Source organism: Mytilus galloprovincialis, chromosome 9 (genome assembly GCF_965363235.1).
Source record: "Mytilus galloprovincialis chromosome 9, xbMytGall1.hap1.1, whole genome shotgun sequence".
Classification (NCBI taxonomy): Eukaryota; Metazoa; Mollusca; class Bivalvia; order Mytilida; family Mytilidae; genus Mytilus; species Mytilus galloprovincialis.
In genome coordinates this window covers 18,363,002-18,390,808 of record NC_134846.1, presented here as the reverse complement: position 1 = coordinate 18,390,808, position 27,807 = coordinate 18,363,002, and the positions used below count along the sequence as shown (strand labels likewise).

The 27,807-nt window shown below is 31.7% G+C and overlaps 2 protein-coding genes across 2 annotated transcripts; both read right to left on the bottom strand.

Moving 5' to 3' along the window:
• Positions 1-2,115: 2,115 nt before the first annotated feature.
• On the bottom strand, positions 2,116-10,114 carry LOC143044550 (uncharacterized). Its single transcript, XM_076216613.1, has 2 exons — positions 10,010-10,114; positions 2,116-4,124 (listed from the first exon to the last, which is right to left on the bottom strand). The coding sequence occupies exon 2, from the start codon at positions 4,119-4,121 to the stop codon at positions 2,418-2,420; it is 1,704 nt and encodes a 567-aa protein (XP_076072728.1). The 5' UTR covers positions 4,122-4,124; positions 10,010-10,114; the 3' UTR covers positions 2,116-2,417.
• A 6,819-nt stretch (positions 10,115-16,933) lies between these two features.
• Positions 16,934-26,882, bottom strand: LOC143044549 (mitotic spindle assembly checkpoint protein MAD2A-like). The gene is made up of 5 exons (XM_076216612.1): positions 26,775-26,882; positions 23,946-24,092; positions 22,418-22,538; positions 21,534-21,637; positions 16,934-19,136 (listed from the first exon to the last, which is right to left on the bottom strand). The coding sequence occupies exons 1-5, from the start codon at positions 26,842-26,844 to the stop codon at positions 18,970-18,972; spliced, it is 609 nt and encodes a 202-aa protein (XP_076072727.1). The 5' UTR covers positions 26,845-26,882; the 3' UTR covers positions 16,934-18,969.
• Positions 26,883-27,807: the final 925 nt, after the last annotated feature.

Genomic DNA, 27,807 nt, shown 5'->3' with positions numbered 1-27,807 from the left:
TATGAAATCTGAAATGAGAAAAATTGACCCCCCCCCCCCCCCAATTTTTTTTCACATCCCCCTTTCCCTTATTCCAAAACTGATCTCAATTCAAATTTCTAATGGAGTTTGTAACAATAACTACTCATTTAAATACATCATAAACTATTAAAATGTAAAAAAGTGCTTGTTATCAAGGATGTGAAAAGATTGTTTTAATTAATCAGTTGGTAGTAAAAGTGAATATACATTGTATATTGTATAAAACAATGATTTCAGTTGATTCAACTACTATTCTGGACAAAGAAAGATAACTCCAATTGAAAATTTCTTGCTATTGCGCAATATTGTGCAATTAGATATTTCTTGCTATTGCGCAATACTGTGCAATTAAAAATACTTGCTATTGCACAATACTGTGCAATTGAAGATTTCTTGCTATTGCGCAATACTGTGCAATTGAAAATTTCTTGCTATTGCACAATACTGTGCAATTGAAGATTTCTTGCTATTGCTGAATACTGTGCAATTGAAAATTTCTTGCTATTGCACAACTTGATACTTACTATAATAATTTTGAATCCTGATTTGGACCAACTTGAAAACTGGGCCCATAATCAAAAATCTAAGTACATGTTTAGATTCAGCATATCAAAAAAGCCCAAGAATTCAATTTTTTGGTTAAAATCAAACTTAGTTTAATTTGAACCCTTTGGACTTTAAAGTAGACCAATTTGAAAACGGGACCAAAAATTAGGAATCTACATACACAGCTAGATTTACCATATCAAAGAACCCCAATTATTCAATTTTTTATGAATTCAAAGAAAGTTTAATTTTGGACCCCGATTTTGACCAACTTGAAAACTGGGCCAATAATCAAAAATCTAAGTACTTTTTTAAATTCAGCATATCAAAGAACCCCAAGGATTCAATTTTTGTTAAAATCAAACTAAGTTTTGGACCTTAATGTAGATCCAGACCAATTTGAAAACGGGACCAAAAATTAAGAATTTACATACACAGTTAGATTCGGCATATCAAAGAACCCCAATTATTCAATTTTTGATGATATCAAACACAGTTTAATTTTGGACCCTTTGGGCTCCTTTTCCTAAACGGTTGGGACCAAAACTCCCAAAATCAATCCCAACCTTCCTTTTATGGTCATAAACCTAGTGTTTAAATTTCACAGATTTCTATTTACTTATACTAAAGTTATTGTGCGAAAACCAAGAAAAAATGCTTATTTGGGACCCTTTTTGGCCCCTAATTCCTAAACTGTTTGGACCTCAACTCCCAAAATCAATCCAAACCTTCCTTTTGTGGTCATAAACCTTGTGTTTAAATTTCATTGATTTCTATTTTCTTATACTAAAGTTATTGTGCGAAAACCAAGCATAATGTTTATTTGGGCCCTTTTTGGACCCCTTATTCCTAAACTGTTGGAACCAAAACTCCAAAAATCAATCCCAACCTTCCTTTTGTGGTCATAAACCTTGTGTCAAAATTTCATAGATTTCTATTTTCTTTAACTAAAGTTAAAATGCGAAAACAACACTTCGGTGTTGACATGAATATCAATAATGTGGTCATTTTTATAAATTTCCTTTTTACAAAACTTTTTGATTTTCAATGCTCTTTAACTTTGTACTACTACTTATTATAAATATTTTGATATGAGCGTCACTGATGAGTCTTATGTAGACGAAACGCGCGTCTGGCGTACTAAATTATAATTCTGGTACCTCTGATAAATATTGGATTGTTCATGCAGTCCTACAGTACTTTGGCTTCCATTCTAACACCCAGTCACTGATAACAATCACGTGACATATGCGATTTATCTAATAGCCCGAACTACTCGCGGTAACAGCCCGGTACATCAGAGGGCCATGTCAAGTGGGTGATTTATAAACATGTCGGTTTCTTTATAATTTTATCATTTTTCTCTTATCGAACTACCATCCTGGGGATGTTAATTTTGTATCAAGCAGAGTGTTCACTCTCCTTCTAATATAACCTCCTTGGTTTAACTATGTGATAATCTGTTAATATTTTACGATTTTGTTTTTTCATTTAACTCATGTTTAATGAATATGAAATAAACAACCAAATGATCATTATGATAACGGCTTTTCATGATTTCAGTAAATATATTTCAATTTGCTAATATATCCGTAAATGATACATTCATTTTACAATTTGTACAGTTATTTACATAAAATGAAAGTTATCAATGATGATATACAATGATGTTATTTTAAATCATTCAAACATCTTTACAATTTGTTGTTCGTAAATTTCTAAAGTGTGTTAGTTCAATCTACTACAATGTCTTCCTTGATAATAATTATCTGTACTTTATATTCACCTACAGATGCTTTGTCCTGTAGTTTCACTGAAAAGTTATATCATTTATAATAGAATTTCCGATCTTATTTTTGTTTGTAAGATATATTGAATTTTGTCAAGTTTGTTCCTAGACGGTCACAAATAAAACCGGAATTATTATTATAACAAATATATTTTGTAACCTTCAGTCCATCTTCTTTGCTGATAAGTACAGTACTGTCGTGTCCATCTTTTGATATTACTATTATTCTATTAGAGAAAAAATCTGCTACAATAATGTTACCATAAATATCTGTACACAGTGCACATGGTCCTTCTAAATCTTGATTATATTGCCAGATCTGTTCACCTGACGTATCTACACAGTATACTGCCTTTCCATTATAGTCACAAAAGATTACTTTGTCGTTATAGTAAACAAAAGCATTGAGGCCAGATCTACTTCTAACTTGTATTGATGTCACTGTGTTTCCTTCCAAGTCTAAAATACGGATTTCATCATAACTCAAACCTACAGCAAGTAAACTGTTGGAGTATGATAAACTATAGCAGGATTTGCCTAATGATATTACTTTGGATACAATTTCATTCTTCATATTGTAGATCTTAATAGCTCTCTCCTCAGGATCAGATATGGCAATAGTATCTTGATTGATCTGTGTAACACTCAAAGCTTCATCAGATATAGGTAACTGTTTCTGAAATTTGCCATCCGAAGCATATAGGTTAACTTTACCCCAACACTCCACTACTATAACTCTTCCATCCAACAGACAAATCATGTCACTGATTTCCTTTCCTAAGTTGATATTAATCTTTGTCTCAATATTCATTGTCATGTTGTGTATGTTTGGTTGTCCTTGCAGTTCTACTTGTGCTTCCCTTCTTACACTTGTTTGTCTGTTCATTGTTATACGACTTCTAACAACCTTCACTTCTCCAAAGGACTTTAATGATTTTAGCTGACTGAGTATCTTTTCTAGCTGTTCATTTTGCTCTATTTTGATGTCTACATCACTGGATATCTCATAGTTCACGGTTTCCATATCTTCAACATATCGTTGACATTGGTGCACTGTTTGTTCAATCTGGTGCATCCATAGAAATGATTGAAGTTTTGAAGAATAAACATTAACTGTATGCAAATCTTCTTGTATTTCCATCAAAGTCTTCTTTTTTTCTTCAATTTCAGTACTGAAACCTGATAATTTTGCTTTCTCCTCACTCCATACAGTATCTGCATCTTTGCATAGCTTCTTTTCTAGGTAGTCTAAATGTTTATTGATTTCCTTCCGAATTTTACCGACTGATTTCTTTATGCGTTTGTATTGTTGTTCCCCTTTTTGAATGTTGCTTGTCCTGTTGACAGCTGTTGTATTCAAAAAGAGCAAAAGGGACTTTATATCTTTTTCAACGGATGCTTTCGATTGTTCTATCTTGGTTTTCTCCACTACACTTGTTAAACTTTTTATCCCGGTGCATTTTGCATGAAGATTAGAAATACATTCATCACAGCAAGGCATTAAATGGCTTGGACAAAACAAGTTGAATTGTTGATCATGGGGGTCGCACTTTGTTTTGATTGCGCCAATGGATGGTTTGTAGCTTTTATAGGTTTGAATATCGATAGTCTTGTGATCACGAGTTGATCCAAATTTTGTGTGATGACCGGAACATGTTGAGCACAGTCCTTCATTACAGTTGTAACACCAAATGTTAGCTTTAGTGTTTACCTTTTCCTGTTTACATGGTCCACATGGTACAGGGTTACTTGGTACAGATGACATGACCTAAACATAGACATAACCAGCTTGTCAAATGTTTAAAATAATTTCATGTATAGTTGATTCTTTTACAGGCGAACAAAGACTCGATTTGGATGGGAGTTCATTGATGTTCGGTGTTAGGGAGCTACCATTTGATTTTTATGGGGGGGGCTAGGATGAAATTTGAAAAAAAAGGCAGGACAGGATTTTGAGTTAAAAAAAAAGGCAGGATGAGTAACTGGGCAAAAAAAAAAGGCAGGATGACAATTGTTGTAAAAAAGTCAGGATAAGCTAAGAAAAAAAAGGCAGGACCGAATAGACTGAAAAATAAAAAGGCAGGACAGAGATTACAAATAAAAAAAAAGGCAGGACACAATTTTTCATCCTAGCCCCCCCCCCCCCCCCCCCATAAAAATCAAATGGTAGCTCCCTTAAATTAATGTGTACCCAATATACTGCATACATGGTTTAACCTGGCCGGATTTTTGTGCCTGTTCCAAGTCAGGAGCCTCTGGCCTTTGTTAGTCTTGTATCATTTTTAATTTTAGTTTCTTGTGTATAATTCGGAGTTTAGTATGACGTCCATTATCACTGAAATAGTATAAATATGTTTAGGGGCCAGCTGAAGGACGCCTACAGGTGCGGGAGTTTCTCGCTGCATTGAAGACCTATTGGTGACCTTCTGCTGTTGTCTGTTGTATGGTCGGGTTGGTGTCTTTTTGACACATTCCCCATTTCTATTCTCAATTTTATGGTATAATAATCAACAAATTATATTACGTCTTATTAAAAAAAATAATCTTACAGCAAAAAATGATCGTCATTTCGACTGAAATGTTCATGACTTACTAGTATTTTTTGTCGTGAGTTTTTTTTAGGAAATGAGTCACTGACTTGTTGCTGTTGAAGATATTATTCCAACCCCTATGATTTATTGTTTTGAACGGTTGGTTTGCTGTCTCATTGAGATCCAAATACCTTCAATTATCTAGCTTAATTAGTACTAGAACACACCCGCGAAATCGCGGGCATTCAGAGCGTGGTTGAAAGTATGTAAAGTTTTGTAGGAAGATTTAATGACTTGAAAATTTCGGGAATAGGTACTTGGGGACAGGAAAATATCTTTTTTATCCCTTCTTCTTTATTTAAAAAATTCCCATTTTTTTTTTTTTTTTTCTATTAAGTACAGTGTGAACATATATTAGGTATATTATGAACATGCAAGTAAGGAGCCTGTAAATAATGGTTGTCGTTTGTTTATGTATTACATATTTGTTTTTCGTTCATATTTTGAACATAAATAAGGCCGTTAGTTTTCTCGTTTGAATTGTTTTACACTGTAATTTTGGGGCCTTTTATAGCTGACTATGCGCTATGGGCTTTGCTCATTGTTGAGGGTCGTACGGTGACCTATAGTTGTTAATTTCTGTGTCATTTTTGTCTCTTTGGCAAACATACCACATCTTCTTTTATTGAAATCAATAATTTTTTGTAATGAATTTCGGAAAAGGTATCAAAAGTCATAGGTACATTTGGACATGACAGTTGTTTTTCTAGCCCGGCTCCGTCTTTCCCCCCAAAAAGTTCCCCTTTTGTTTCTATTAATTTTTATAACACATGGATAATTTTAGCGCTTATATCTGTATATTATGTACATTCATTACCATAACTTGATAAAGTGTATTTGTTTTTTTTACTTTTAATTCTCACTTTACTGATCGATCCACGGGCCAGCGGTCATTGATATATTATACAGACTCTCTCAATTAATAAACTCTGTGACCGCCATGGATAGTTAACTTGAAAATGATATCAGATAGAAAGTATACTCTTTATTCGTAGTAAATGTATGTTCAAAGTATAAAGAAAACGCAAACCGGAAGTCTAATCTGACTTAAAATTTTGTCCAATGTCGGAATAATATCCGGACGCTTTTTTTCTCGTTTTTCTCCCAAAATAACTCAATCTGAATATTCATATGAATGGATGACAAATGTGACTATGCCATGTACCTATAGGACATAGAAGCATGATGATTAATTTATTGTGGAAAGAAGAGAAGCGACACACAAAATGAGGTCTTCTCGTTTAATAGTATAGATAATATAGGGTATGTAATGTAATTTACCAAATTTCTGGAAATATAAACGGAAGAGTAGTGACGATAAGTGAATGACAAAAATGATTGTGTTTATTTTCACACCATGACACAGCCTGGGTCGTTGCTAATAACACTTGGGACAATGAATAACAAAAATGATTGTTTTTATTTTCACACAGCCTGGGTCGTTGCTTACACTTGGGACAACATTCTTATATAACGATTCAGGCAATGAATCTTAAAATAAAACATGATAATATAGGGTATGTAATGTAATTTACAAAACTTCTGGAAATATAAACGGAAGAGGAAGTTGTCTATGAATAAGAGCCGGAGTAATGACGGACACATATCCGGACTTCTTTTTTTCCGTTTTTCTCCCAAAATAACCGAAACTGAATAATCATAAGAATGGATGACAAATGCGACTATGCATGGTACCTATGGGACATATAGTCACAATGATCAATTTATTGTGGAAGGAGGAGAAGCGACACCCAAAATGAGGTCTTCTCGTTTAATAGTATAGATGGTACACATCATAAAGAATTGATATTATAATTATCTTTATGATACTAATTATGGAGAAAAAAATGTGCTTCACTAATACACATAGTATTATCATATGTAATGCTAGGTCATGAGCTATAATTCTGCTTTTTCCTTCTTTTTTTTTTTGTAAAAAAAATTATAACATGTCTAAGGAACCAATTGACAAAGATACTTTAGTAAATTATTTCTTTTAAGGTCCTTATAATCAGTTGCGCTAAATAAATCGAACTTATAAATTTCACTGAAATTCGCTCTCTTATTACATCAAGCTAGAGGCTTTAAAGAGCCTGTGTCGCTCACCTTGGTCTAGCTATATGCATATTTAAACTAAAGACTATCAAGCCTGTATATATATCGCTCACCTGACTTTTCTTGGGGTTTTGAAATTATATGAAAAAGATAAAATTTGGCTACAAAGTAACAACACTTGGCCAGCACCTCAAAGGGAAAGGAACAAACATGTTTGGTTTCAATCAATTCAATGGTTCGCTAAAAGAAGAAATTTGTATGTATTTTCCATAGGGTCCTATGTTAAACTAAGTCCCCCGTTGGTGGTCATCTTGGATGATGGATTGGCTAAAAAGTAACAACACTTGGTCAGCACCTCATAAGGAACATTCATGCTGTTTGGTTTTATTCCATTCAGTGTTTCTCTAAAAGAAGGCATTTGTATGAAATTCCCGTAGGGTCCTATGTTAAACTAAGTCCCCCGCTGGTGGCCATCTTAGATGATGGATCGGCTACAAAGTAACAACACTTGGTCAGCACCTCATAAGGAACATTCATGCTATGTTTGGTTTTATTCCATTCAGTGTTTCTCTAAAAGAAGGCATTTGTATGAAATTCCCGTAGGGTCCTATGTTAAACTAAGTCCCCCGCTGGCGGCCATCTTGGATGATGGATCGGCTACAAAGTAACAACACTTGGTCAGCACCTCATAAGGAACATTCATGCTATGTGTGGTTTTTATTCCATTCATTTGCTTTCTAAAAGAAGTCATTTGTATGCATTTCCCATAGGGTCCTATGTTAAACTATTGAAGTCCCCTGCTGGCGGCCATCTTGGATAATGGATCGCCTACAAAGTAACAACACTTGGTCAGCACCTCATAAGGAACATTCATGCTTTGTTTGGTTTCATTCCATTCTGTGGTTCTCTAAAAGAAGTCATTTGTATGTATTTCCCATAGGGTCCTATGTTAAACTAAGTCCCCCGCTGGCGGCCATCTTGAATGATGGATCGGCTACAAAGTAACAACATTTAATCAGCACCTCATAAGGAACATTCATGCCATGTTTGGTTTCATTCCATTCAGTGGTTCTCTAGAAGAAGTTCAAATGGAAAATGTTAACGACGACGGACGACAAGTGATGAGAAAAGCTCACTTGGCCCTTCGGGCCAGGTGAGCTAAAAAGGTCACTCTTCAACATTGAAGACTAAAAGAAATAAATTAATGACAAAAATCTCGGTTTTTTTTTTATCTTATTTTGCTGATCTTTGTACTCTTTGTCTAGTTTCTCTCTATCTTATTTGGCTTTTGCTCCGAACGCAAATCGAAAACAAAATGTTAAAAATCGTCATTTAAAGGGCAGGGCAATAACCGAATAGAGAGTCGTCAGACAATTTTCGCAATTTGTTTCAAATGAATATCTTATATATGTTGCTGATTAATTTTTAATATTTAAGTTTCCTTCTCTCTATTATAAATTTTAAGATAGAAGACAAAAACGCAAAAAAAAAACTATACAAATTGTCATCAAAGGTCTGTCACTCTTATTGGGAGTCAACCGTCGATATCAACCATATGTCTTCTTTCCAGAACTTGTCCTATTGATCATTTTAACATTTTAAAGTTTCTCTCTATCTATTATAGTTTTCAATATAATAAGCAAAACTCCAAAAAAAAAAAGTGGTAAAATTTGTCATTTAAGGGCAATAACTCCAACAGGAAATCGTCTTACAGTTTTGATGATTATGGAGAATCGTAACAGCTCAAAATTTTGAACAGTTATACCCATTTCAGATGTCCTCTATTTATAACAGTTAGAATGATAGACAAACCTACTTGAAATTAACCCATTATGTTCTATTTTTAGCCACGTCGGCCATCTTTGTTGGCAGGCTGGGGTCATCGGATACATTTTAAAAACTGAATGTTCTTATAGTTAAGATTGATTCTATTTGGCCCAGTATGTAGATTCAGAGTATATTTTGTGATAGATTACAAAAATTGACGAAAAAAAAGTGTCAACTCTAAAGGACAATTACTCCTTTAATAGGGGACCAATTGACTTGACAATTTTGTTCATGCTTATTTATTTATAGATTTTACTTTGCTAAACATTATTGCTGTTTACAGTACTAGTTTATCTTATCTATAATTATATTCATGATAATAACCGAAAACTACAAAGTTTTCTTAAAACTACCAATTCAGGGGCACAACCTAACATCAGGACATATAGAACTTAACCTGGTAAATATTTTACCACTGTCAGATTTGCTGCAAATGCTTTAGAGTCAGAGATGTTAGCTATCAACTGCATGTTATCCTTATGTTCTTTAACTAGATACACAACTGATGATTGTGGCCAAGTTTGATTCTATTTGTCTCTGTAGTATCAGAAAAAAATTGTAAAAGATAACAACATTTTACGAAAGTAATTAAAAATTGACCATAAAGAGCAATAACTACTTAGGGTCAGTTCACCGTTTTGGTCTGTTTGACTTATTTGAAGATCTTACCTTGCTGTACATTATTGCTGTTTACAGTTTATCTCTATTTATATCAATATTGAAGATATTTACCAAAAACTTCAATATTCTCTTGAAATATAAATTCGGGGGAAGCAACTCAACAACGGGGTGTCTGAAAATTCCATAGCAGATAGATTTTGATCTGATGATCATTTTTACCCCAACGTGTTCTACATGCTTTGGTTTCATATTTATTAGTTAAATCCCCCTTTAGTCGTGTTAGCTGATCAAGGACTGTGGTAGTTTTGTCCTAGGAGCTCTATTAACCTATTTTATCCATTTATTTATTTATGTCAATTTAAGCACATGAAAGAATTAAAATATCAAGAATGTATTCCAAAATAAAGCAGATCAACGTATAGCTCTATAAAAAACAAGATTGGAAATTATCCCCAAAGAAACTTAATCAAAGGCCACCCATTATTTATAAGTTCAACATGTGCTTAGGCAAACAAAAAAAGCTTTAAGTTAAATCTTTAATACATATAATCATATATACCTGTTTAGTCGAAACCACCTCAGTTGTTGGCAAAGTTTTTTTTTCCTTCACTTTTTCTTAAATGTTGACAACTAGGAAGAGAATTAGGACATGTTAATACATGATCAAGTTCAAGGCTAAACACTTAAAGATATTTATCAGTTCGACTTGATATAGCTCTCAGTGATTAAATTATATCTATTGATTCAAATTTTATGCAATAAAGGCATTTAAGTTTGCCGTTGAAAATAGACTTACGGGGCTAAACATGTTTATGAGAACCAACCCTCCCCTATACCTCTAGCCAATGTGGAAAAGTAAACGCATAACAATACGCACATTGAATTCAGTTCAAGAGAAGTAAACTCTTTTGTTTAATACCATGATAATGTAATCAAGCATATACTGCATCCATTAAAATAGAAGAAACGTATGTGGCTCCACACTTCCACAGAAATTGTGCTGCTATCTGCTTCAGTAGATTAAAACACGTACAGCATAAGTTAAAGCATGGTTCCCACAACTATAGCAACTGAGTGAACTGACCACATATAAATCACTGAAATAGCCCATGCAGTGTTTACACATTAGAACTTATATTTAAATCAATGATTCTCCAAATGTAGGGATGTTTTGATACAATGATGAAGTTATAACAACCTTATTTTTTATGTCATAAGAGGTGCAAAATAATGTTGAAAAGGACACATGTGCCTTAATAATGTATCCTACTTCTATAGTCGACTTGTGCCTTACCAAACGCTTGTTCATGTGATTAAAATGTTTAAACTAAATGTATTGTATGGTGAAATTGTACTTCATGTGTCAGACCCTCAAACAGATGCAGTGTCAGACATCTATACATTAATCTGTTGTAAAACATTGTTGAAGACCCATTACATAAATGACTGTTTTTTTGTTTGTGTTGACTTCAGATTTGACTTCAGTTTTTCTGTTGTTTGTTTTCCTCTTATAGAAGATGTGTTTCCCTCGATTTTAAGTTTGTAAATAGTCATCAAAGGTACCAGGCTTATAATTTAATACGCATAAACATTACTTATCAATTCAAAATCGCTGGACCATATTCTGGTGGGCAGGTGTCCTGCACCAAGTCAGGAAAAAGGCCATTGTTATATTATAGTTCGTTTCTGTATGTGTTACATTTTAATGTTGTGTTTCTGTTGTGTCCTAGTTCTCCTCTTATTTTTGATGTCTTTCCCTCAGTTTTTGTTTGTAAACCGATTTTTTTTTTCTCTTTCTATTTATGAATTTCGAACAGCAGTAAACTACTGTTGCCTTTTATTTATCTGAAATAGGCGTATAAACTGAGATGTACAGACAATAATGTAATTCAAAAGTAAACATCTATGATCTATGTTTAAATAGTAACTATCAATTTAACTACAGAAGAAACTTAACATTTAGTAAATCATTTAAAGTCACCAGTCCTAGGGGACAGGGCATCAAAATAGTCGTCAAACTAATATGTACTGTTAGTAATGCAATTTTAAATGACATATCAATTAGTTCCTTAAGCAGAAAAACATAACATTTGAAAAATTGGCAATTAATTCAAAGTTACTGGACAATGTCCTAGGAGACAAGGCCTCAAAATGGTCGATAAACTTTCATGTACTGAAAGTTATGCAACTGCAAGATAAAAATATCATTGGTCTATTACAAGTAGACATTATCAACTTAGTTCAGCAGAAAAGCTAAGTTACCATTGAAAATTGCCAATTAATTAAGTATCTCAACATTGACATACGGCCTAGCCAAGATCAGATGTGCATTTCATATTGGGTCTATGTTATAGGCTTGTAAAGACAAGAAGATAAACTTTACATAAGTAATACATCTTTGAACTGAAGAAGAGAATGTAGGGCTTCACAATGAATATCAAATATCATGTATAGGTGTTACCGTTTTGAAAAAAAACACTAAAATACACGCTGAAAATGGGCAAAATTACACGTTATGTTGTTTCATTTAAAATTTACCTTTTTTTATCAATTGATAGTTAATAATTGAACTTAATTTGAACTACATTATTGGTTCACTGTTATAGACAATTTATTCTTCTTTCTTTTACTGGTTGTTGCAACAAAAAATCTTCAGTGGTTACAAAGTTATGATAAAAAGTTGAATACTATGCGCTCGTTATGCAATTTTGTACTTTTGTTTTTAGCTTGCTCAGTGTAGTGATAAAAGAGAAAAATAAATTAAATTTATGCTATTATGTCTTTTATTTTCTCTTCTAGTATATACATTATCAGAAACTACCTCATTTATCAAAATTGCAGTACCCTAGCTGGAGATATATGCCATCAAAGTTGGATATACAAATAAAGTGAAAAAATGTCTTGTCCGTAGACATGCATTCCCTAGTAAACTGGAAGCATAATTACATTTATGTTGCATTGCTAAGTTCCTGTTCTTTTGTAGATATGAAAACACTACTAACATTTTTTTCTACCATCTATTAATAGAGGAAAAAATTCAAAAATATGTCAGAATGTCTTGTCCGTAGACACATGTCTTGTCCGTAGACATGTCTTTTTATCAATATTGCTTGGCTTTGTGGGTCTTAATTAGTCCTATGTGTTGTTTAAACTTAGAAATATCTTATTTTTAATAAATGAATGGTAATTTAAGTGTTCTCAATTTTTGTAAAATGACTTTACGGGAGTGGATTTTAAAAAGTGTCAGATTATCAGTCATAAAAAGCATACCTTATTTTACTTCAATATTGTTTATTCCAGTTGATGCATACCTTAAAAGATTAACTAAATCAAATGAAGAAAAAGTATTTCTCTCTCTCTAACTTTATCTTTTGCATTTCAGTATTAACAGCAGATGAGGAAGTGTCTACGGACAAGACACTTGTACATAACAAGTATTAAATTCAATTATTTGTCTGCTATGGAACTTAAATCTTATTTATAGGTGATAAAAGTTATCTATTCAAATCAAAACTCAGTATTTTCAACATGAATATAGTCACAATTAATTCTAACAGATTTTTTTTTAACTGAAATTGTCTTGTCCGTAGACATTACCACAATATATTTGTATCCAATTTCCTTGATTTCAGCCTAATTTGATAGGTAAAATGTATGCTATTCTTTTAAGAGAACACATTCAACGATGTCAAAATTGAGTTTTAATAATCGTTTGATTGTTTTAAACAGTCAGATATATGTATTTCAGTTAAAAGAATGTGTCTTCAGTTTGGCTTAATCAATAAATTATTGAGATATGTAAAGAATTATGGGTACATTTTTGTATTTTCCAAAATTTAAAAAACACAGCTTAAAATTTAAATAGTAAATTTTAATCTTAACTTTAACAATCATCTTTGAAAGCATTTAATTGAATATCAATAAAATGTCTTGTCCGTAGACATTATCAAAATGTATGTGTTTCCATTTTCCTCGAAGTTAAGCATCATTTGATATTTTGTTTGTAAACCGATTTTTTTTTTTCTCTTTCTATTTATGAATTTCGAACAGCAGTAAACTACTGTTGCCTTTTATTTATCTGAAATAGGCGTATAAACTGAGATGTACAGACAATAATGTAATTCAAAAGTAAACATCTATGATCTATGTTTAAATAGTAACTATCAATTTAACTACAGAAGAAACTTAACATTTAGTAAATCATTTAAAGTCACCAGTCCTAGGGGACAGGGCATCAAAATAGTCGTCAAACTAATATGTACTGTTAGTAATGCAATTTTAAATGACATATCAATTAGTTCCTTAAGCAGAAAAACATAACATTTGAAAAATTGGCAATTAATTCAAAGTTACTGGACAATGTCCTAGGAGACAAGGCCTCAAAATGGTCGATAAACTTTCATGTACTGAAAGTTATGCAACTGCAAGATAAAAATATCATTGGTCTATTACAAGTAGACATTATCAACTTAGTTCAGCAGAAAAGCTAAGTTACCATTGAAAATTGCCAATTAATTAAGTATCTCAACATTGACATACGGCCTAGCCAAGATCAGATGTGCATTTCATATTGGGTCTATGTTATAGGCTTGTAAAGACAAGAAGATAAACTTTACATAAGTAATACATCTTTGAACTGAAGAAGAGAATGTAGGGCTTCACAATGAATATCAAATATCATGTATAGGTGTTACCGTTTTGAAAAAAAACACTAAAATACACGCTGAAAATGGGCAAAATTACACGTTATGTTGTTTCATTTAAAATTTACCTTTTTTTATCAATTGATAGTTAATAATTGAACTTAATTTGAACTACATTATTGGTTCATTGTTATAGACAATTTATTCTTCTTTCTTTTACTGGTTGTTGCAACAAAAAATCTTCAGTGGTTACAAAGTTATGATAAAAAGTTGAATACTATGCGCTCGTTATGCAATTTTGTACTTTTGTTTTTAGCTTGCTCAGTGTAGTGATAAAAGAGAAAAATAAATTAAATTTATGCTATTATGTCTTTTATTTTCTCTTCTAGTATATACATTATCAGAAACTACCTCATTTATCAAAATTGCAGTACCCTAGCTGGAGATATATGCCATCAAAGTTGGATATACAAATAAAGTGAAAAAATGTCTTGTCCGTAGACATGCATTCCCTAGTAAACTGGAAGCATAATTACATTTATGTTGCATTGCTAAGTTCCTGTTCTTTTGTAGATATGAAAACACTACTAACATTTTTTTCTACCATCTATTAATAGAGGAAAAAATTCAAAAATATGTCAGAATGTCTTGTCCGTAGACACATGTCTTGTCCGTAGACATGTCTTTTTATCAATATTGCTTGGCTTTGTGGGTCTTAATTAGTCCTATGTGTTGTTTAAACTTAGAAATATCTTATTTTTAATAAATGAATGGTAATTTAAGTGTTCTCAATTTTTGTAAAATGACTTTACGGGAGTGGATTTTAAAAAGTGTCAGATTATCAGTCATAAAAAGCATACCTTATTTTACTTCAATATTGTTTATTCCAGTTGATGCATACCTTAAAAGATTAACTAAATCAAATGAAGAAAAAGTATTTCTCTCTCTCTAACTTTATCTTTTGCATTTCAGTATTAACAGCAGATGAGGAAGTGTCTACGGACAAGACACTTGTACATAACAAGTATTAAATTCAATTATTTGTCTGCTATGGAACTTAAATCTTATTTATAGGTGATAAAAGTTATCTATTCAAATTAAAACTCAGTATTTTCAACATGAATATAGTCACAATTAATTCTAACAGATTTTTTTTTAACTGAAATTGTCTTGTCCGTAGACATTACCACAATATATTTGTATCCAATTTCCTTGATTTCAGCCTAATTTGATAGGTAAAATGTATGCTATTCTTTTAAGAGAACACATTCAACTATGTCAAAATTGAGTTTTAATAATAGTTTGATTGTTTTAAACAGTCAGATATATGTATTTCAGTTAAAAGAATGTGTCTTCAGTTTGGCTTAATCAATAAATTATTGAGATATGTAAAGAATTATGGGTACATTTTTGTATTTTCCAAAATTTAAAAAACACAGCTTAAAATTTAAATAGTAAATTTTAATCTTAACTTTAACAATCATCTTTGAAAGCATTTAATTGAATATCAATAAAATGTCTTGTCCGTAGACATTATCAAAATGTATGTGTTTCCATTTTCCTCGAAGTTAAGCATCATTTGATAGATAAACCTGATAAAATGTATGGTTTTTTTTAAAGAGAACACTTTCAGCTGTATCAAAATTAGGTTTTAATAATGCATTTCATAAAATATGAATACAATGTCTTGTCCGTAGACAAAACATATAAATTGTATTGCTAAGTTTGATTGTTTATTGTAAGAATACGCATCAAGTTATTTTAATGTTCTATACACCAAAAGAAAGGTTTTTTTTGGAAGTTTTGTTATTTATAGATAATTTTAGATACAGTTTTATCAGATAAGATTAATGATCAAAGAAAGCTACTGTTGTTTGAAATAACTGTGAGTTAAACATGTTCTTGTCATTTTTTTTTCAATTAAAATGTTTGATATTCAATAATTCTAAACATATTGTGTTGTCTTTGTCATTGACCAAAAATCTGACACTGGTGACCATGTCTTGAAGCCAACCATTAAAGAAAATTATACAGTTTTTAAACACCATTTATTTAATAAAAATATTAAATATTTCTTCCAAAAACAGCATGTAATTATATAAATGCTTCCAGTGTTAGCCTAACGATAGCAATTTTTCATAATTTAAACCATTTTTGAACAAAAATATCAAAAGAGTTTTTCCCTGAGGTGATACTCATTTTTGACCTCATGTGAAACACAAAATGCACATCTGATCTTGGCTAGGCCGATATATATGGAAACAGGGCCTCAAAATAGTACTCTAACTGATGTGTCAGTGGCGGATCCAGAACTTTTCCTAAGGGGGGGGGGGGGGGGGGGGGGGGGGGGGCTCCAGTCATGCTTCAATGATTCCCTATATAATCAACCAAATTTTTTCCACAAAAGGGGGCCCCCCCCCTGGATCCGCCTATGTGTGTACTGATAGTAATGCAACTTTATATTAAATATAAGTGATCAATCAAAAGTAGACCTCATCAAATCAATAAAAGCAGAATAAAACATTAAAACAACTGTTGACACATTCATTATTGTTCACTGGAAAGCAGTCAATGAATTATGAAAATTAGGGCAATGTCAACATATGACACATGGATCCTAGATAACATAAGGTAGTTTGATACAAGGTTTAAAGCATCCTGGTCTTCAATCAACACAATCATGCCAAGCTTTATAAAAACAGTTATTGCCATCACTGTCAAATTTTTATCCCATGTCTCATATTAGGTCTTAAAACTAATTTAAATCTTAATAGAGCTTCCATCAACGAAATAATATCGTTTCAAATCAACCTTAAATCTTGTAAATAAAACATAAGCCCTTTATCATGTTTATTTTCAGCATTTATTTCTGTTCATAATAATGGTCTGATAAAATATCTTAACTGAGCATATACTGAAAGCATGAGATTCAAATTGTGTCATTTCAGTATCAAACTCTGCAATAATACAAATATTGGCTTTTTCTAGCACTAATAATGGAAAAATACAAAAAACACTTAATAAATTACTAGCATAACTAATCACATGACTTATAAGATCAGGATGTTTGTATATAATTTGTCACATGATTAAAGTTTCCTTGGTAAATTTTGAAAAAAGCAGAAAATGTTTTTATCGTTAAATGGGAGGGGGAGAATAGAAATGAAAATATTATTTTTGAGCATGGGTTAAAAGCAGTATAAACATGATAAATTTGTACAACTAACATGACTAACCATATGAAAAATTACTCAAAGAAAGTTTCTTTGGTGTGAGGGTATATCAGAATCATCTACCTACCTCTTCCATTATAATGGAACAGCCCTGATAAGATCACATATTTGAAGTAGAACATATACACTGTTTTATTCTGATAGATTTATGGAATACAGGCGCGGATCCAGAGGGGGGGTTCCGGGGGTTGGAACCCCCCCTTTTTTTTGGAAGATCAATGCATTTGAATGGGGACATGTAATTGGAACCCCCCTTCGTCCTGGGTTAGGAACCCACCCTTTTTAAAATGACTGGATCCGCCCCTGGAATAGATGTGTATTGGTCAACAAGGAATTTATTTGTTTAAGAAAATATAAAGTTCACTTAAACTTATAAGCAGTAAATTCAGCAAATAACTAGCATGTACAGATATGCTTGCTAATGGATACTAAATAAATGAATTTTTAAAATATATGTTCAACTGATAACGGAATAAAACTTTGCAAATGTTTTTCTTCAATTTTAAAATGGTAAAAAAAAGTTATCCAACTCAATTTACAAATTATTGTCATAATGAAATACCCAAATATAAAATATAATAGGCAACAAAATATGTTTTCTGGTTTTTAAAATTACTAGCAACAGAATCTTTGAAGAAAATACATTCAGATTCATATGATCAATTGATGTAAAATTTAAACCATTTTTTTGTTAAAAGGTACATTTGAGAAGAGCTATAATTCAGAAATTTTTGTTGTTTGTTGTCTATCATATTTTTTTTTCATTAATGTTATGTTATATATCATGCCATCGGTTTTCTCCGTCAAGTTTTAGCCATGTTCAGGCCTTTTTAAAATAGCAGACTAAGGGGGGTCATTTTACAAATTTAAAGCCATACAGTGACCTATAGTTAATTACATCAATTGATTTGGACTCTGTGTGGTTAGTTGTTATAACACATCTTCCTATTTGTGTGAATGTACTACAGTAAGTAACATGTTGTTGATTTGAATGGTAAAATACTTTCACTAAATATTGAAACCTACTATGGGAAAGGGACAAAAACATAATCCCTCACTTCCTACTATTCTAGATGTAGTGTAAACATTGTAAGAAAGCATTGCTTAATATATTAATGTGAAAATGATTATGTCTGCAATCATCCAAGTTCCTATAAAAAATTATAAAAAGGAATGCTTTAAAACTTATTGTTAAGCTCAGATGTATCATGTGTATAAAACAAATTTAGGAATATTAAATGCTTTTGTGAAAAAAGTTATTGACCCAAGTAATCAAAATGCAAACTTAGAAAATATTCATCTTTGAACTAAACATCATGTAATAATATTACAGAAAATTATCATGGTTATGAAACATAAAAAAAATACTGTTTCAGAGAAATATACAGCACAAATAAAAAGCTAGCAATAAGGCATTCAAAAATGCACAGACAAAATTATAATGGTAAATCTAGCAGTCAAAAACATTCAAAAACATTCAAATTCACTTCTCCAAAACAAAAACAAAATCTTTTCTCATATTCAGCTCCACAAACAAAGCATGTTTATAGCATATTTTCTCTCCTTTGTCCTAGGTTCCCATACATGTTCTCTGGTATGCGAAACTCCTTGAATTATTTTTTTAATTATATATTCTAGGTTTATCAATCTGTTTTTTTGTAGGCTACCATAGCATCGACTTTATGAAGTAAGGTTGTAAATGATCTAAGTCTAACTTCCTCTGAATTTGCAATGAATTGTGGGCCATCTTCACCCCAAGAGTCTGGTACTTCTAGATCTTTATCTGTATAGACTAGGAGATCAAAAGCACCTGAAAGAATATATCAAATTCTCAGTTTATGAGAGTTTTCAATTAATAATAGACTTTATCAAGTGTTTCTTTTCATATACATTTTCTTATTCTATCAAGCAAGAATAAAGGAAACAGTTGCAAGTCTGAAAGATATCTTTTAACAATGTCACATATTCATAATGCATAAAGACTATTTTTTTTATGAAACATTATTCACATTAAACTATGGCAAGTTTTCTTACAATGGTTTCCAGTTCTCATGTTCATGTGCCTGCACATATACATGATACATAATTAAATTGTATTTACTAATATCGCAGTATGTTTACTCGTAAAGATGTCTTTATATATACATGTAAAAATAAAGTGACATGTTTAAAATATATTTTTTTACACTTTTTATCTATTATCATGATTATGTAAGTTTTGTTTTGTTCTCACATGTTTTCAATATAATAGAACTTTATGTGACTGTCATACAAGTGACAGGTTTAGCTAGCTATAAAACTAGGGCCTTTTATAGCGGACTATGCGGTATGGGTTGTTAATTTCTGTGTCATTTTGGTCTCTTGTGGAGTTTTCTCATTGGCAAACATACCACATGTTCCTTTTATATTTAATCCACCATTTTTCTACATCAGGAAATGCCAGTACCAAATCAGGAATATGACAGTTTGACCTTGCCATTTAATAAGGGGCTTTTCAAACTGAATTTTCCTTGTACTTCTCTTAATTTTGGTATATATGTAGGACTCTAAAGTGTGGTGGTACTCTAAAGTGCGATGGTCACGCTAAAGTGCGATGGTCTACGTGAAAGTAAGATTGTGTAACACGCTAATGGTTGTTTGTTTGCTTAAGTACGATGGAGTATCACACTAAAGTGCGATGTACCAAAAGGGTAAGGTTAAAGTGATTAAAACGTTTAAGAACACCGATGTTAATAAATAGTCTTTTTTGCAAAAGCTAGTATGCTGGATGTTAATAAATAGTCTTTTTGCAAAAGCTAGTATGGTAAGGTTTTATAACATATGTGTTAGACTTTATAGTGTACCGGTAGGCTTAAGTGATTGTTGTTGAATTTAAAGGACCGACCACGAGATAATTGTTAAAATGGTAATTTAGGTGTGACAAAATTCTATGTATCCTGTGTATGATTTTTATTTATTCGGGCGTATCAAATATTTTGATAATTAGCGTAGCTTGCAGTTCACATGTAGTATAACCCTTATGTGAACATCTTACCTTAAAGTCATCATCTTAAATTACAAATACAAAATTTGTTCATTGTGTAACATTTATTTGTTTAAATCTGAATTTAAGTAGGTTGGAAATGCAATGTTCTCCGAGCTTTCTCCTTTTTCAAAGTGAGTACAAATACAGGTTGTATTTTCCTACATGTACAAAATAATGTTTTAGCGGACAATTTATGATTTGCGCATGAAAACATGTACCTTTATTTCACCGAAATAAAATAAAATCTTTAAATATTTTAACGGGGACCTCAAAGTAAACTGCAACATAATCAATGGTTTCAATGTATCCATTATCTTCTAATAGAAACAAGATAAAGGATACTTATCATTATGCATATACTTTTGTTTCTGCATATATAGTAAAATGGTCGACTGCAGGACACAAGTCCTTCATCCAGCACCCGGAAAAAATCAATTGCCTCAACCAAAAAAGCACGGTAAGGTTTAAATTTAGTAAGTCATGGACATTTGGTGTTAAGTTCTTAATCAAATATTCTACATTTATCTTACTGCATTTTCATTTTTTTTTGTATAAACGACTGTTCAAGTCATAATCCATAGTACGTTTATTACGTCTATACTTTTTCGCGGCCCATCGTACTTTAGCATGTGTAGGCATCGCACTGTAGCGAAGACCATCGCACTTTAGTGTGATCATCGTACTTTAGCATCCCCATCGCACTTTAGAGTCCTACATATCTATATTACTTTTTTCCAAGTTTGGCCTAAGAGTAAGATAATTTAGCTATACACCTCCAAGAAAAGATTTCCAATTTACACTTATTGTAGTTCTTAAAAGTAAATCCTTCATACAGCAGGGACTTCATCTCTTAATTTAAATGTGAAAATTCTAGTTCTGGTTCCATCATAAACAACTATTAGTTATCGTCTAAAAAATGTAAACAAATAAAAAAGATATTCATGCAGTACAATTATATACTAATGAGATCACCTCTTGCTTTTTGGGCTGTTCTTGTTATACAGTTTAAAGCTATCTTTGTTATGTTTTATAAACTGGGGTTTGCATTTTTGGTTTTTTTTTTGTGCATTTGTGGCACCGGCCTTGACAACTAGTCTGATACTTGTGAGTTTAAACATCCCTTTGATAACTTCTATTTAAAATCAAAACTGCTATCTGAGGTAACCTTTATAAATAACTTACAAGCACTTTCTAGAAGAGGTAGGAATGTTACTGAGGCTGTTATCTGCCGTAAAACTGAACATATTTCTTTATTAATCTCTTTTTCAGACTTCTCTCTTGGTTTTCTGAAAATATATAAAAAACTCATGTATTTGCAAAAGTAACTAGCAATGTCAAAACTTGAACTATTTGACAGGATAACAAAAAAGTTCAGATAAAACCTTCACCTTAATATTCTAGTCAAATTAAAGTCGAATATCAAACTAATTAATACAACAAACAGTAAACATACACATACAAAAATCATTAAAATCAGCAGGCTAGTTTTGTCTAAAAATTTATCACAAATTCACAAACAACATTCATTTAAATGACATAATGTTTGTAATACCAAAATGAGTTCACATACAGGAAATAATGTAGCAGATATTAGTTCTCTTGACATCCACCATTTTGATGTTATCAGTAAGAATTTTAATGGAAAAAAAATTACCAGGAATTCTTTCATACACATGTTTATAGTGTACAAGTCATGTATTCACCCCAGGTTTTTAATGGTGTGAATGTTGATCAATCTCAAGTCTTCTTTGTAGTTTTTCTTTTTAGATTTATTAGCCTTCTCCATGTTCTTCGTAGGTTTTTTCTAGGATTTATTAGACTTTTTTATAGTTTTTTTTCAAGATATATTAGCCCCTTTTTAGTTTTTCTCAAGATTTATAAGCATTCTTCATGTTTTATTTCAAGATTTGTCAGCCTTCTTTAGTTCTTTGTAGATTTTTTTTTCGAGATTTGCTAGGCTTTTCTTTGATTTAAGAGTTCTGGATTGTAAGGTATTTATATCTTACAAAATTTTAAATGCACTACAGGAAAAACAACCAGGATACGGGAAAGATCAAATATTTTACCCATCACTAAGAACTGATTTATCACATTCTACATCAAACTGCCATCTTTCAAATACTTCTTTTGTGTCTATGTCTTTGATTACAACAACTAACTTCTTTACTGTCATCTGTTGTAGCCATTCTGAAACAATTCAAATATATATATATATATATACATTCATTTTCGTGGGTACTCATTTTCGTGGGTTAAGGAAAACTTTCCTGTTCGTGGATATTTAATTTTACAGTTTTGTTGAAGTCTGCATACAAGCCTATAGAAAATTTGTTATTTGTTGAACATTCAATTTCATGGTCCATCTGTACCCAAGAAATCCACAAAAATTGGTATCCAACTAATAATAATGAATCCACAGTATATAAAACGTCTTGATATTTTTGACAGCTTCAGAAATGATATTTAACATATATTTAGAGAAATGGGTTCGTTTGTTTGGTAGTACAATGTATTTGCATTTGACCAGTCTATTTCCTTCTGAGAAACATTGGCCACATCCTTCGATCAACATGAATTGTAATTAAGTTGTAAAATGGTCAGATACATTTCCAGACTCGATTGTATTTCTAAGTGATAAATTTAGTATGTAATGGGAGACAACTCTAGCAGAATTACACATCCATTTTCAGTAGTAAGAGACATACACAGGTTTGTAAGTTTACATTCTTGAAGATCAGAGATATAGAATGTAAATAAATCATTAATATAATGGGAGGAGTCCCATCATGCATAAACAAATTAAAATAAATAATCATTTGACCCTTATCAGGTTTAATTACACTCCCATTTTACCCACTCCTATTACCAATGTTATTTCAACTGATCGGGCGGAGTTTATGTTTTAATTTGCATAAGGACAGTCTATTTGAAGATGTGTGTGATAAGGATGATTGCCGTTATAATTATTACTGATTTCTAATCACCTATCAGTGTCATCAAATGAATTTACAAAACAATGGTTGCACACTTTATTGATGAGTTTATCCTAAAACACCTATGTTAAGATGGACTGGTTTATTATGAGCGAACCGGCTAGACTCCGCCCAGTCAAGTGAAATAACTTGAGTAATACATGCCTTACATTTAATTCTGGATGAACACAGAATATCATCCATCAAAGTTGGATGTAAATTGTGTAAGTGGCTTAAGAGAAGATTTTTTGAAAAATTTCACAATGAGACATGCACCAAGTGATAACAATTGTTCACATAGTACACAATTGTAATATAAGAAGCGCTTAATAACAAAAGTCCCTCCCTCTTTCTGTGTACAATTCGTGAATATGCAATGTACATTGTACCAGTTGAATATGCAATGTACATTGTACCAGTATAACAAAGTGAATCACCATCATATACTGTAAATTCAGAAACTATTGTGAGCATTTTATAGGCATATGAATGTGTATCAGTTATAATTTTATGTCATAAAATTGAGAATGGAAATGGGGAATGTGTCAAAGAGACAACAACCTGACCATATAACAGACAACAGCAGAAGGTTACAGCTAGACATTAAGATAAGTTGACAAACCTTTGACCTGTGAAATAACTTCATTCAGATAATTTTTCAGTGCATCATCTGTAGTGACAAGGAGAGTTAGTCCATACTTTTGTTGTCGGGTAAACGTCTCAGGTGGATATATTCCTCTTTGATACAGAATACTGTTGATACCAAAAGCTAGAAAAAATATTATTGAGAATTATACGTACTGATACTGCGGCCCTTTATAGCTTGCTGTTCTGTTTGAGCCAAGGCTCCATGTTGAAGACCGTACCTTGACCTATAATGGTTTATTTTATAAATTGTGACTTGGATGGAGAGTTGTCTCATTGGCACTCATACCACATCTTCCTATATGCAATGATATGTATGATGTAAAACATTGCTTTTCTTACATTATATAAGGGGGCCTTTACATTTGTACATGTATATTTGACATGTTGAGGAATCTGTATTTTGTTACAGTATTATCATTTAGCATGTACATTGTATAAGGGAGTGAATAATTTTCTTGTCTTTACATTGTACATGTAGTTTACGCTTGGACACAGGTCCAGTAACCCATGCTTATAAAATTTAATTTATTTGGGGCTGTAAGAATTTCTACATTTTACTACAGGCCAATAAACCTTTTCTACATTTTACTACAGGCCAATAAACCTAATACAAAATTTGCCTCAAAATGAGTCACATAAGAAGTACAGTATACGCCTCGTTGACATGTTCATTTAATTCAAATGAATTTGATACGTAACTGCGTTCATACATTCTCCTTTAAATTATAATTCCAATTGATTCGAATTGGTTGAATCGCATTATCCAATTCCCATTAGAAATGCGTTTTTGTTAATACGAATTAAAAGTTAACGTCATTCAGGCAGTAAAGTGAATTTTGACGCCCATTGCAATTCGAATTTAGATTTGGACGTAAAACGATTTGAATGCGTATCAAACTGATGGGAATTAGTTAATGCGAATCAAATTCAAATTATGTGTGAACGCAGCATTACAATGAAGAATACATGTATCATGTGTATAATGACTACACATTAAATCTACCAATACATGCCTTGTTGCCATAAAAGTTTAATGTACATTTAAGGCTAGGACTATTGTAATCCAAATCAGAATTCAAATAAAGAAAATACAATGAACAAAATTATTTCTTTTCCTTTCAACAAACATGACAAAACTATTTTTGTATCTGTGTTCATGAACTTGATGTACTTTATTTTATTTTAACAGCATTTTGTTTAACATGACAGTCAAAGGTTAAAAGTTTTCTTTTTGATTTTGTTTCACATCTCACCCCACTATTTTTTTTATTAATTTTATTACATTGTGTCATATATAGATCAAATTTATCCATTCAGTGTACTGTGCATTCATTTATTTTCGTAAGTATCAATTTTCGTGGATTTACGAAAAATTGCATATTTGTGGAAATATGATTTTGTGTTTTTTCCAATCAACATCTTCCATTTAAAAGTGCACCAGTGTCTGTTACATATCTAAATGGGCTGTAATAAAATAATTAAAATTCCAGAAACCTTTACAGAATGTTGGGGGGATTTGTTTGTGAAATATTTAACAATAAAAAATAACTTTAAAAAGTTTGAGTTATTATTTGCCCATTATCAGATAAAATAATGTTGCATTGACGCAACAAATTTGATGGACTTGCACTATCGTAATTTTTAAGGTTGTATTTGAAGTCTACAACTGTCTGTAACCTATTGGATTACGACTATTCACTATTATAGTATATTTCTTCACACATCAAATAATAAATAATGGTGCTTTTTAATCACTGGATGATAATAATTATGTCATTTTTTTTTAATTTGAAAATTGATCATTTCAAAACAAGTTCTGTCAGCAGTTTTGACGTTAGCAATTTTTATCAAAAACACATGAAAATAAAGTTTTTGTGTACGGGGATAAACTGTCCACTGTACAGAAGGATTTATTTGGTCCGCTTTACACCATACACGCTTCTTTTCTGAATAAAATATTTAAAATAACATATGTAAGAAAGATGTCAATGCCAATTATTGAAACAGGTATACTTAATACGCACATGACAGTGGCCTCCTATCAAAAAAAGAGTTTCAATGAATACAGAATCAAATCAGGCGAGACTAACCCCAACTGCTCTGACAAGTATTTGAATTACACATTAATATTATGTAAACGAAACAAAAGATTTTTCTTACTGTGTCAGGTCAAAATTGATCACGCGCGTACCAATGATACACAGTGGTTGAAAAGGTCAAGATAAGTAACAGTCACAATTTTGAATTTTCTTGTTTAATGGATAAAATAAATTCTCCTATTCGGATACCAGAAACTAAAACACATGACAACTCATGAATCTGTTATCTTCGGTTTTCCAGTGGACGAGTCTACATGTATTACATTTTTCTGAACAATGGGCCGTCAAACAAATGAGCTGTCATATGTCATACTATGATGTGTAACCTTTTAAGACATTGTCATATTTTGGATAATATTATCATGATTATTTAGTCTACAGTGGTTGAATAATTTCGCCACCAGAAATTTTTTATACTCAAAATAATTGTGTGACAGTCATGACAGTGTGGTGTGAATTCTGACCTTTTGTTTTTGACGTGATGACCTTAGAGGGTGCATGTGTATTTTTATACGATAAATGATTATCGAGCTACCCAACGGCATTGCATTTAAACTTCAAACAGTCATACTTCAATAATAATTTAACTTGGCATGCGTTCTGAAAAAAAAGGGGCTGGGGTTAAACACATTAGTTCCTGAAAGTTCAAAGATAGACATTGTGTAAAAACAATGCAAATTGTTGTTATTTAAAGAAACATTTACAAAAGAACTCGGAAACTATTTCTGTCGATCCTTTCAATGTGATTGCATTTTGTGTAGCTGTCGCGGCCATGATTTGTGTATATTTCTATTTCCCGCTAAATTTATGTATACAATTCTGCTCGGTGACGGGATCAGTTTTGATCGAACTTCCGTACTCAAAAAGTGGAAATGTAGGTTTTGAAACAGGGACTTTCTATACTAGTGTAGAAAGTCCCTGACTTAACCCTCCACTTCACAGATACCCCTCTTTTGACGTATAGCTTTTATTATTTCGCTTTTTTAAAGTTTGATTTTTTTTAAATTTTAACTATGATTTTAAAATAAAGAACGGGTGAAAAGACCTGTGAAGTGAAGGCCGGTCACAGTTTAGTCAAACATTACAAATCCGTGATGAACCTTTAAAAGTACAAAACTTGACGTTAAAAAAAATAAAAAATTTCCAAGCTTTGGAATTTTAAGATTTATAAACTTTTAATGCAATTTTAAGATATTTGATGAAACCAGAGACGAAACCAAGGATTTGTTTAATTTATTGTTATTAAAGCTTGGAAATTTTTTATTTTTTTTATTTTCACAAAATAATCAAAAATTTTAAACTCCGAAAATCCTTCTTTTTTTTTAAAAACATGAGCCCTGTATCTGATCAGTTTGTAAACCCAAATCCGTGGTTTCTGAATTGTATGCACCCGATAATACTGTTCATCTAGATAAGAATTTTATAATGATTTTATGTTAAATAAAGACAAATATCAGTCAAATATATTATAAGCTTCATGCTAAGGGTCTGCACTGGTGATTGTCTTTCATTAATTAAGGGCATTCCTGGCCGGACATATTTCGTTTTTTTTAAATATTTTATCCAGTCCCCATCTTAAAAAAAAAAGAAAATCAATTCAAGACCTCTCCCAAAGTCATGAAAATTTCACCCCAACCTCTACAGTTCTATCTCAGCATTTCTGAAAAAAAAAAATGATATGTATACTTATGAATGTCTATGTTTATTATTTTTCATTAAAGTAGGTGCGAGATTTAT